We start from the raw sequence: 12,899 nt of genomic DNA, 5'->3' as shown, positions 1-12,899 counted from the left end.
ACTTTTTTTGTCTTCATATACAGAGCAATCTACAGACAAACAATAACTCTGGCTGTGGCAAAAAGTTCTTTTAGTTATGCTTTAAAATATTTTCTGTCTGTAGCGCTCTGATATGCACTGGTAACCTTTAAATTACTAATTCCAAATTTCGAAGTTTTCCTGAGTCTTATCCATGCAGTGCGGGAAGATAAACTAATAATGTCCACCTGATTGACTGAGTAATATAACATCAATTGGTGTTGATACTTTGCTGGCAAAAGAGTCTACAAAATTAATAAGATACAGGCATATATCCAAATCATACATGCTTGCAACCTCCCCTTCCTCAAAATAATTTTTGGTCAAGAAAGCAGAGGATAATTTAAGCTATACTTGCCTTAATGAAGCAGGGATTCCAGAAATTTAATTATGCTACTCTTCATAAAGGCACAAAACAATGCAAAAGAAGGAATGATGCAACTTCTGTGTTTACATACATGCTCCTACACAAGGTCAAGAGGTTTATCATCAGCTAATCCAACACTGAAGAGTTTAAATCTTACTGGGGTTGCAACAGTGATAATCATTAAAGCTAACAGTTACGTATGTTACCTAGGAGATTTTTTAAAATTGCTCAGGCTAGAATCTTTGCAGCCACTCTGAAACAGTGGTTATTTCAGACAGCAGTAGCCATCTCTCTGAATATCGTCAGCAACCAGACAGCCAAGTAGTATGATCCTAATACTCTACCCTGCTCTAAAACCAGACAAAACAAGTTCACCAAGAAAAAAAGGCACAATTTGATTAGAGGGAGATGATTTTCATGGAGATATATTAAAAAGTAGAAAAAAAAAAGGCCTCACACCAAAACCTCATTAAAACGAAAAAGAGAGGCATGTGTCTACATGTAAATAAAATTTTTAAACTTCAGATAAAGAGCTGAAGTTATGTCTTTGATTATTTTTAATACACTTAATTTTATTCTATTGGTTGTTACTCATTAAAATGGAAGGATTTCTACTTCTCTTGTTGGTTGCACTTTTTCAAGTGAGTAGCCTCATTATTTTTAGTACGCTCTATTCAAGAGAAGAAAAATAGTATGACAAAAAGAGGAATAACTCTGCCAGTATTTGTTACTAAGAGTTTCCCTCTCTCACTGCTTCCACCCTCCTCAGCAAAACCACACATAACTCAGTAAGACCCCACTGACTACTTGGCAAAATCTGTAAAGTTCAATACATTACAGCATTTTATACTTTAAAAATAACACATTAATACAAAATTGAAAACTACAACAAAAGGCAATACCCTGGCAATTTTGCACACTGGAAGTATCTATTGACGTTAAAGGGATACAACCATCAGAACATGGTTTCATATTAAATTATGATAGTCATACAGTAAAATACTTCACCTTTGCTACCATTTAACAAATTGACTGAGTATCACCTACTTTAAGGCTGTCATCTATAGACAAAATATGTCCCATCATTCTAAAGAATCAAATTTCACAGTCACTCTACTGTGAATTTATAACTATCAAAAGCTGTTTATGTAATTGTGTTTTCCATCTTTGTTCGTGAACATCTGGTTAAAGAAGATTGATGGGTTTTTTTGTCCTTCTGCATCAGTAAAGCAGAAAGAACAAATAAGGCAGATGTAAGTGAGAAAGGACAGCTCAAGAACCTTCACTAAACGCAAATAATTTGTCCATATCCTTTTGGTCACTATAATACTTCAGTAAATTAATAACATCACAGTGTACAAGGACATCCTTTAAGACAAGAATATTTGGTCTGATATTTCACTGTACAACTTCATTTTAACATTTCACTATACTTGTAATATGATTTACATGGAGCTTACGATTTAAATTTTTTAGTGCAAATGTTATCTTACCATTTGCAAAACATATTATCTGATCACACTTTGGTAGGAAAGCTTGAAACCGTGTTTTACTTAATCCATTTTTCTTTTTAATTTGCAACTCAAATTTAGATAAGGCTTCCACTCGTAACAATGCCATTCTGCTTATAAATTAATACTATTAATGTATTACATATATTAACCATGAGTAACGCAGCTGAAGATTTTATAAAATCAGAACTGATCAGACAATTTGCTGGAATTTCACTGAGAGTGTACCAATGAAATTTAGCAGACTATTTTGCTACATGAACATCATGAAATATTTACCAATTCTCTAAATAGCTGCAATATCAAGATGAATTTTGTACAGTTCTATGAAAATTAATACAGAATAAGGGAGGTTGTCATAGGCTGTGAAATTATCACATATGAATTCATTAAACATGATGGAAATATCACAAAGTTGCAAAGTAAATCTTTCAGAAGCCTTTAAATATAAAATGTAAAATTGTCAGCAAAATCACAGCTTTGTTCTTTCCTATTTATACATTTATAACACAATGACAACCGTTTGTGTGTGCACACACACCTGTCATACAGCTTTACAAGTCTGAGTAGACCTTGTTGAGGCTAGTCAATTTTAAATTTTAATTTGCCCTGTCCAGAGCACAATCTCACTCTACCAACCCTCTTCCTAGTGAATGTGAGCCCATCCGGTACAGAAGACAATGGCATATAGCAAATGAGTCAGAAATAACTTGGATGGAAGGCAGTGAAAGGGGCAGATCACACACTGAGGATAAAATAAATATGGAGTTTAAAACACTTGTTTCATTCATAAGAGCATGGAATGAGGCAAGAGAAAAATTGCATGTGACTGAGAAACATATTGTAATGAGTACACACAAGGGATAACATTAAAATTACACCAGCCACCTTAGCTTTAGTATTCCCAGACTTAGGTCATAAGCCCATAAATCTTTACAAATGTGATGTGCTGTCTATCAGGTCAAAATTATAATACTTTGTGTTCTTTCCCTTTCTTTCCATTAAATGAAGCAAAAACCAGTCCATTTTGTCCATGATGTCCTTTGAAAAATCTTATGCAAAGCTAAAACTTTGGAGCAGACAGCATATGAATGCAGAGCCCTACTCAGACCTCAGCAGATTTGCAATTTCTAAGAGTGTTCTCTCCAGCATCACTGGACATGTTGCAACTGTCAGGAAAGTGTTACCCAAGTTGCAGTAAAAATTACTCTAAATTTTGCATAGAAAACCTAGTCTATTTGGAACTACAGCAAACTTGATCCAGATCAGTAAAATACAGGGTGCACTTTCTGAAAATTTAGTAACTTCTTTGCCTTTTAATAAATGTAAATGAGGTGGTAACTTTTGTTTACGCACATTCATCTGGGTTTTTTCCCTTTACTATATGATACCATTGTTTGCCTAAAAAACATTTGATGTTCGAAGAAATGTTAGTTCTATGAAAATATGGTAAAAAATTACATTAAACCACTTCCGTATATGAATTCACAGTGACAGCAGAACAGCACTATAGCATTTAATGGTACATCTGCAATTCATTTCACTCCCTCAGCCAAAAGATGCATTTATACTGTAGCTATTACATTTTGAGAAGAGTTTAAATTACAAAATTTGAGAGCGCTTCAAAGCAAATCTTAATCTAAGCACCTTGATCTTGATGGCCCAGTTAAAAAAAAATTAAGATAGAAGAGAACCTCTTCAACAAAATGCAGAACGATTGTACATAAATTGAGTTATTTTTAATTTCCTTTCATAAATCAATTAAATGTACCAACCTGGGGGTTGGAGCATTTTATTTCAAGGGACTCAAGGTCGACATGGAGGCAGACAACAAATGAGTGTCTGGATTCTGGCCCTGAAGCAAGCAGTTTCTGTGAAGTAACAGCTAAAGTAGAAGTACAGCCCATTGGTTCCACTAAATTAAGTGTCATCTGTTGTCCAAGAAGAGTGTATATACTGAAATGATGCAGACTAATAGTCCATGGAAAAGCATCACCTAATGATTAAAAAGAAGGGAAAACAGTTAAATAATTGCATAATAAAAACTTGACCATTTTTTTTTTCTCAGAACTCAGTAAATGCCTTATCCTAAACCCCTTTAGAAGTCAGCAAGAGCAATCAACCACCATTAAATTGATCCCAAACTCTCACAAATATAATTTATACATCAATTCCATTGTATACCTCAAAATCTAAACAAAAGCAATACAACTTTTACAACTTTTTGAAAATTGAAATACATTGGGAATTTTAACCCCAAACTGTGAATAAATGTGTACAACATAGTCTTTAAAGAACTCCTTTTGTTTTATATGATTTTCCTCAAACTAAGGAGTATCCTGAAACCTCTCCCCACTTATTTCAGCATATGGATGATAGAGGCAGCTCCTTACATTATATACTTATGCATGTTTACAGGTTTTAATACTAGAAAGGAGAATTATCTTTCTTCCAAAAATTTACAGCTTGCATATCAACAGGGTGGTGCCACAGAGTAAAGCCTATCTCAGTGTACTGCTCAGGTAAGTGAGACCTTGATCACAGTGCAGCTCTTTCCACTCCCTCCACTTAACTTTCTAGGAACAGAATGGTGATGGATTTTGTAAAAACAAATTACTCTAGACATACACTGAGCACTTCATTTCTTATACTTAGGAAGGAGTCTACCATGAATCATTATCAAGAATAATCATCGAGGGAATTGGTAGTGTCCAGCTAAACAACAAAATGGCTGCAACTTCAGTAGAATCAGTCTTCTTTAGGTTGTCAATAAATGGGAAAGAAAAGAAAAAGTTTCCAAAGCAGGACCACAATTATTCGAGTAGGCCTTTAGAAGGCCAACAGGAACTCTTTTTAGTGAGAAAACATTCAACAGCTCTACCAGCTAGACTTGAAAGGAACTGAGAACACAGACTACAGAAACTGAAGTAGAATCCCTGTGGTAGGCTTAACTTTGGCTGGATGCCAGGTGCCCATAGAAGACACTCTATCACTCTCCCTCCTCAACAGGACAGGGGAGAGAAAATATGATGAAAGGCTTGTCGGTTGAGATAATGACAAGAAGACCACTCAGCAATTACTGTCATGGGCAAAACAGACTCAGCTTGGGGAAATTAATTTAATTTCTTGTCAATTAACACCAGAGTAGGGTGATGAGAAATAAGAACAAACGTAAAACCATCTTCACCCCGCTCCTCCCTTCTTCCTGGGCTCAACTTCACTGCCAAATTCTCTACCTCCTCTCCCTGAGCAGCACAGGGGGACAGGGAATGGGGGTTGTGGTCAGTTCATCATTCATTGTCTCTGCTGCGTCTTCCTCCTCACACTCTTCCCCTCCTCCAGTGTGGGGTCCCACCCATGGGAGACAGTCCTTCACAAACTTCTCCAACGTGGGCCCTTCTCACAGACTGGAGTTCTTCATGAACTGCTCCAGTGTGGGTCCCTTCCACGAGGTCCAGTCCTTCAGGAACAGGTGTGGGTCCCCTGCAGGGTCACAGGTCCTGCTAGAAAACCTGCGCTAGCATGGGTTCCTCTCCACAGGGCCACAGGTTCTGCCAGGAGCCTGCTCCAGCATGATACTCCTTAAGGACTCCAGCGTGGTGGGGTCCTCCATGAGCTGCAGGGTGGGTATCTTCTCCACCACGGACGTCCATAGGCTGCAGAAGCACAGCCTGCCTCACCATGGTCTGCACCACAGGCTGCAGGGGAATCTCAGCTCTGGCACCTGGAGCACCTCCTCCCTCTCCTTCTTCACTGACCTTGGTGTGGGCATAGTTGTTTCTCTCACATATTCTCACTCCTCTCTCCTAGCTACTGTTGCGCAGCAGGTTTTTTCCACATCTTAAACATGTTATCACAGAGGTGCTACCAAACATCACTGATGGACTCGGCCTTGGCCAGCAGTGGGTCTGTCTTGGAGCCATCTGTGAGTGACTCTGTCAGACATGGGGGAAGTTTCTGGCATCTTCTCACAGAAGCCATACCTGCAGTCCTCCCCACTACCAAAACTCTGCCACATAAACACAGTACAATTCCATATATGATAACTGAGTCCCAGAGAAAGAATTTAGGCTCTGCAAGAGACACTTTTCCAAAACTCAAAGAATGTTCAACAGATATGAGGAAAATGACATAATGAAAGATACATGGGTAATTCTAATTTTACCTGAAACAGATACTTTTTTTTTGCTCTTTAAAAGTACAAGAGCATAACAATTATTTCAGTTTGGGGGTTTTTTTCCATCTAAAGAAAGTCTTCATCATTTCATTTATTGGATTTTCTGCTGAAGAAGTTGGGCCTTTTTGTCCCCACTTAAATGATGGAGAGCCTGTGCCCTACCTGTGAATTCTCAATCCACCAGGAGAAACTGCCTGCCCCAATTCAAAGTAACATAAAAGTGGCTGGATGCAGTCTCAGATTCAAAAACAGCAGGCTGGTGAACTTCCACAAACCTCAGCCTGGGCTGAAACAGTTTTCATCTTTGTACAGAGCACATTCATTTGGACGAAGAGAAGGAGAAAAGTTCTCCTTCCTATATCAAAATTCATAAGATTATTTGCTATGAGGTATTATTTTTGAAGAATTAGGCCTGGAGCTATGAGTAAGAAAAGTCCAAATTGTTCTAATACACCAGAAACATGGGAGCCAGTCTTGAGAATCAGAACAGAAGATGGCAGACAAATACAAATCTCTTCTGGTATGGGCCCTTAGAGTCTTACAGGGCAATAAAGAACACAAATCACTGTATTTAAACAATATATTTGGAGAGTGTGTTTGCTTCCTGGTGTGGCCTATGGTCCACATTGTCCTGCTGCGAAATCACAGCACAAATTAACTGTTAACTGTGATTAATTAAAAGAAACTTTAGAAAAGTTTTGAAATTAAAATAAAGCTACGACCAAACATCCTTTTACCATATTATTTTAGTAAGAGTTCTACTGCTTCTTCCACAGGTGGCACCAGCAATAAATTTATATGGACAGGAGTATATACCAGGAAAGTCTATGTGTCTCATCCTAAGAAAGAACTGAAAACTTCACTAGTTTATTTTGAAGCTGTTGCATACTGAAGAATCCAGTTCAACCAAAGTAACTTGAAAATATCTTGGAAAGGTTTCAGATTAGAAATTTTAAAGTAGTTAGCAATCTGTATTTTTTCCAAGTTCAGTCAGCCAAGAAATACAAAATATTAATTGTAATAGATGGAAAAAATTCAAATGCGAAGTCAACTCTAATGACATGTTTCTAATTACTATGCATGAATTTTGTTTTTCTCTGTGACCACCACAGTAAATTAACTTCATTTATATTTCACGGATTAGAAAGAAAAAATCTCCAAAGAAAATACTGAATGTTAACTCTAAAACGCTGCATCATTATCTACCTTAAAAGGAAAACACTGATGAAATTTTATCAATGTACAGAAACCACAGTATGCTGAACACTGTAGTAAAGATATGGCAAATTTACAACTATAAAATTCCCCCTAATGTCATCAATTACCTCTTCAGCTCATACATACACACTATGCGAGCATTCTAACATTATACTAGAACTGTCCACCTGATAAATCCATGTCTTGTTGTACCTATGTTTGCTTTATTAGTTTTTTAAAAAAAACTGTACCTGCATTCATTTGCAGATTGGTTTTATGAAACTATTTAAATAATTAATTCAAAGTGTCTAAACATCAAAAGCAACATCATTTATAGGATTTATTTAAAAAATTATTTATTAGTTTGAAGGATGGAAAAGTCAGTGCCACACTTGGCAGATATTTTCTCTATATCTAACCTTCCCATCCATGTACACTATTGTTTTGTCACCTAGTTGCTGAGATTCTTTTATGTTGAATTATTATAAGTAAACCTGACAGTACCTTCAGTGGAACTAGAGCTCACCCCATATCTCTTATGGGCAGGATTATAGAAGATGCACATGAAAGACCCCTAATATGGTTGGAGATTCTGGTTAATTTCCTGATCTATTGCTCTTATAAATCCTTACTTTTGATTCCTTCAAACAACACTACCAACTTAAAAAAACTTGAAAATGTGTTCATTAAGGTATTTCAACTGCTTTGATAACTTCCTAAATTTATAAATACCACTTTCAGATCTTTGGCAGTTGACTGACCCAGTCACCAAACAGTTTTTAAAGAATTGACATTCATCATTTATCTGCTACCTGCAACAGTTTAGCAAGACTCCTCTCCTACAGATTGTTTGAGTTATTTTTCCAATATATATATAATTATGAATTTTTGCTACGTGCAAGCACTTTCTCTGGTAGTTATCTGATGCACTCTGTTTCCTAGCTAGGGTTAATGCTCATTGTAAGCCTTTCCAAATGCATGATATACAGTATTGATAAATGTACTTAACTACTAATAATTGTTATATGTTTGCTCTCACTTTCATATGACACTTCTCTTTATTTTAAAAACCAGATTCCAGAAGTGGTTGTTGTACACAACATGTATACAATATTAACAGTTGTACAAAAGAGAAATTTTATTTGCTTAAAATTAGTAATGGTAGGACAGAGATCATGAAAGCTTGCTATTCTGCTATTCTGCAGTCTTCAGAAAGCATCTTGACCACTCTGTCTTCATTTCCCTTTCCGCACCCACGTTGCAGGGTCTTTATATGTGTTCATATTCTTGTGCAACATGCAAAGTTTAAAAAAAAGATATTGCAATCATTATGTTAGATCACTGTTGTACTTCCTCCCAGTCATGCAACAGGGAAGCAGTTGTATGGCTGCAGAATTCTAGGTGCACCCAGTTGAAAGCCCTAAGGGCTCTGTCCAAATCCAGAGCTCACTTTCAGCAGATAAGATTTAGTTCCACAGACTTCAAATGTAAGCACAAACACGCAAGCTTTTCTAACTTAAACCCAGCTACTAGAGAGCTTTAACAGCTGAATGCAACATTAACAAGTTGTTCATGTAGAATTCATTGCTATTCAGATACTAAAGAATGTGAGAACTAATTTTATACGGTCGTTAACCATAAGAGGTAAGTTAAATACAATAATTACAGGTTTTACAGATGGTGACATTGAATATCAACTCAAGTAGCACTCTATTTGAATCTCAAGTATTCATCTTAAAATTTACAGAAATTTTTTTTCAGTTATACTGAAGCTGAGAATTTTTTTTAAATCTAATGCAAGATGATAACTTCTAAGAATGCCAACATACTGCTGCTCTACTTCAAACATTTAACTGCCTTTTTTGCAGGTTCAAATCTATATGCTTCTATTATATTTTAGTAGTTTATGACCAATACATTTCATTATAATTAATTCACACACTAGTATTAGAGGCCCTAATTTTCTATTTCCCTACAAGTCACTTGACAACTTATTGAGTTTAAACATATGCTACAAAAATCTGTGAGATTATATAATTTGCCGTATTTCACAAACAAAACCCATGTCTCAGATTTAAATGTTTGGAATAGTGATTTACATGATTGTCAGTGTACTGCTATCCATTTGAGAACTTGAATATGATTATCTAGTAATAACAACAACAATTTTAAGATATTTTGAACACCAGTTTCTAAAATGTATTTTACTGTGTCTTACCTAAGTATCTCTATTTTTCTGTGCCAGGAAACAATTCTAAATTAAAATAATTAAAAATTTAAGCTTCTAAGCACAGGGAGATTTCACAGGTGCCAAAAGTGCTCTTGTTATTACTCTAAAGTAAGTGATTTATGTGAAGCAAAATTTTAGTTCCCTTCATGTCTTCAATTTATTTTCCTATTTTAAGATTTTAAATTTTTGGAAGACCACTTAGCAGTCCAGAAGTCTATCTACAGTATATTTTGTCCAACTGTACATTTACCACATTTTATCCTAACACAGTAGGTTGGGACTTAGAGAGTATATAGATGAATTGTCAAGTATTTGAAGTTGGATGTACACAACCGTGCACAGAAAGTCACAACTCACCCTAAGCAATTCTCTTAACATTTCAGTTCTGCTCAAACTGAGTTTCTAACTATTTAATTTCTTTTTAGTAACTATTTTACTTAAAAGGCTACAAATAGGACAGAGGTCTCCCTCTGCACAAGGAGCCAAAATAGAGAAGACAGGTACAAGTTGTACCCGAAGAGGTTTAATCTTGATATAAGAAATTTTTTACAGTAAGAACAATCATTCACTGGAACAACCTCCCCAGGGATGCGGAGGTTTTCAAGGTGATTGGACAGGATGCTAGATAACCTCATCTAGGCTCCCTCTGCCATGAAAGTTTGGACCAGATGATCATTAAAGGTCCCTTCCAGCCTGGGCTGCTCTACGATTCTGTTTTAATATCCCCAGTGAATACTACCTCATGGACCCATCAGCGCATTGATTTGAACTAGAAAGGCAATATTTAATGTAATTTAATACCTTTTTATGAACTTATTTAGTTGTATTTGTTATTCAACAGAAGTTCAACAGACTATCCCATTCTTCACATAGATAAATCCATTTATGTTAGTATGTTATGTAGTATGACTGAGCTAAGCTATGTTTCTGAATCACAGAATCATCTAGGTTGGAAAAGACCTTGAAGATCATCCAGTCCAACCATTAACCTAACACTGACAGTTCCCAGCTATACCATATGCCTAAGTGCTATGTCGACCCTACTCTTAAACACCTCCAGGGATGGGGACTCCGCCACCTCCCTGGGCAGCCCACTCCAACACCTAACAACCTAACTGTAAAGAAATACTTCCTAATAAAACCTTCCCTGGCGCAACTTGAGGCCATTACCTCTTGTCCTATTGCTTGTTACTTGGTTAAAGAGACTCATCCCCAGCTCTCTGCAACCTCCTTTCAGGTAGTTGCAGAGGGCGATGAGGTCTCCCCTCCTCTTCTCTAAACAACCCCCAGTTCCCTCAGCTGCTCCTCATATCGAAGTATTGTACTTAAAATGTTCTTTTAATTATTCCTTCAAACTACAGTTACCTCAAAAAAGAAATGTATCAGAACTCTGAAAGAAAATGGAAAGACCTGATTGTGGGATATTGTATAAACTATTTTTACAGTATGTTGATATCTTGAGGCCAGTAAGTGTCTGTGAGTAGGCTGCAATATCCCCAAATGACAGTATGCTCCCTTTTCCTCCTCTTTTAGTTTTTCAAGTAACAAGAAAAATACATGAGTGAGCACACAGCTTTCCTAAAAGTAACAATGCGTCTTTGTAAACAAGCCTTTTACTTATATCTTCTTTATAAAAGGAATGATTCGAAAAATAGTTTCCAGGAAAATCAAGGTTGAATAAGTATAATTTCAGAGAGATGGTAAAATGACGGTATGTCCCTTAGGTCTTGTTCAAAGACAGAATGCAAATTAAAAGACTCTCCCAATAAAAGTCCATAAAAATTATTTACCTCTACATGGGAAGAAACAAAGAAGGCGACTTAAAAGCTCTGAAAAAACTTTTTAATAGTCTGTTTAAGGGGAAGTTTTGGCATGGGAGAAGGCAACAGCTCCATTAGAGAATCAAAAATATAAAGATTGTGAGAACTTCTGTTTGGCATTACTCCCAGAGCACAAAGCCACACACAAATAAATTCCTTACCATAAGCTTTATCCCAACCAGGGGGATTCTTTTCTCTCACTAGGATCTTTCCTGCAAATATGGGTTTGACAAAATTCAAATGACTTCTTACTTTCATAAATGGTTTAAATTACACCATCAGTTTAAAACAAACAAAAGACTTTGGTTAAATTTATTTATCTTTTATCTGTCACTATGATTAGCAAATTAGATCATTCTCACTGAAAGGTACTATGAAAAACACATATACCATTCTTGCTCTCTCTTTTCTTTCTCTTTTATATTTTTTTCCTTTTCAGTTGGCAGCATCTCTAATATGACTTTCAGTATTAAAAAACTACAATTTTATTTTTGTTGCTGTGAGTTAAGGTAAAATAAAGGAAGGAGATGAAGGGTCCAATATAAGTGGCAGAACAAAGGGAGAGGGAAAACACTGTTATAAATCCAAACGAATTTCAGATGGAAGGAGCAGAAGTAGCTCTTGAATGTGCTTTTGACTTAATTTTTCATTGCATACCTTTATAACTGTTTATGTTTCAGCAATAAGTATGCAGAAAACAGCTTAATTTTTTCCAGAAAATGCTGTCACAAAAGCAATGGAACAATTGCTGCATCTCCCTCTCCTCGTCTTAGAACAAATACACAAAGCAGCAACAATTCTTTCCAAATAATATAGTTCAAGAATACAATAATGAACTAACCATACACCAGTGTACTGTTTTTGGCTGGGATAAACTTAATTTTTTTCATAGTAGCTGGTATGGTGCTAAGCTTTGGATTTGTGATGAAAACTGTTGACAAGATGGGGATGTTTTAGTTACTGCTGAACAGTGCTTGCACAGTGTTAAGGTGTTTTCTGCTTCTCACACCACATAAGCAAGTAGGCTGGGTGTGCACAAGAATTTGAGAGGGGACACAGTCGGGACAGCTGTCCCCAAGAGACCAAAGGGATATTCCATACCATATGATGTCATGCTCAACAATAAAAGCTGGTGGAAGGAGGAAGGGGAAGGACATTTGGAGTTACAGCATTTGTCTTCCCAAGTAACTTATGTGTGACGGCGCCCCGCTTTCCCAGAAATGGCTGAGCACCTGCCTGCTGATGGGAAGTCGAGAATTAATTCCTTATTTTGCTTTGCTTGCACATACAGCTTTTGCTTTACCTATTAAACTGCCTTACCTCAATGCATTAATTTTTTCACTTTTACCCTTCCGGTTCTCTCCCCATTGCGCTAAGGGGGAGTGAACAAGTAGTTGTGTGGGGCTGAGCTGCCTGCTGGGGTTAAACCACGGCATATCCGTGAAATTTTAAAGTTGGTTATCAGGCTAATCCCATGAATGCCATTAAAATAAACTCAAACCCCAAGACTCAAGACTGTTAAAGATACTTGCCTCATCTATTTCCAATAAATTATTTTTCATACGAATATCTGTAGAAC

General features: G+C 36.5%; 1 protein-coding gene across 10 annotated transcripts in view; it reads right to left on the bottom strand.

Annotated features, from left to right (window-relative positions):
- The window catches only part of VPS13B (vacuolar protein sorting 13 homolog B), a 491,200-nt gene that overhangs the window by 225,821 nt on the left and 252,480 nt on the right, over positions 1–12,899 (bottom strand). For all 10 annotated transcript variants that reach the window (XM_074885247.1, XM_074885238.1, XM_074885283.1 and 7 more), the window contains one exon: positions 3,672–3,892. In XM_074885247.1, coding sequence (XP_074741348.1) covers positions 3,672–3,892 — 221 coding nt within the window. The remainder of the gene's footprint in view (positions 1–3,671; positions 3,893–12,899) is intronic.

Source organism: Strix uralensis, chromosome 1, assembly GCF_047716275.1.
Source record: "Strix uralensis isolate ZFMK-TIS-50842 chromosome 1, bStrUra1, whole genome shotgun sequence".
Taxonomy (NCBI): Eukaryota; Metazoa; Chordata; class Aves; order Strigiformes; family Strigidae; genus Strix; species Strix uralensis.
Note: the sequence above shows the minus strand (reverse complement) of the source record. Positions and strands in the feature narration are given on the sequence as shown.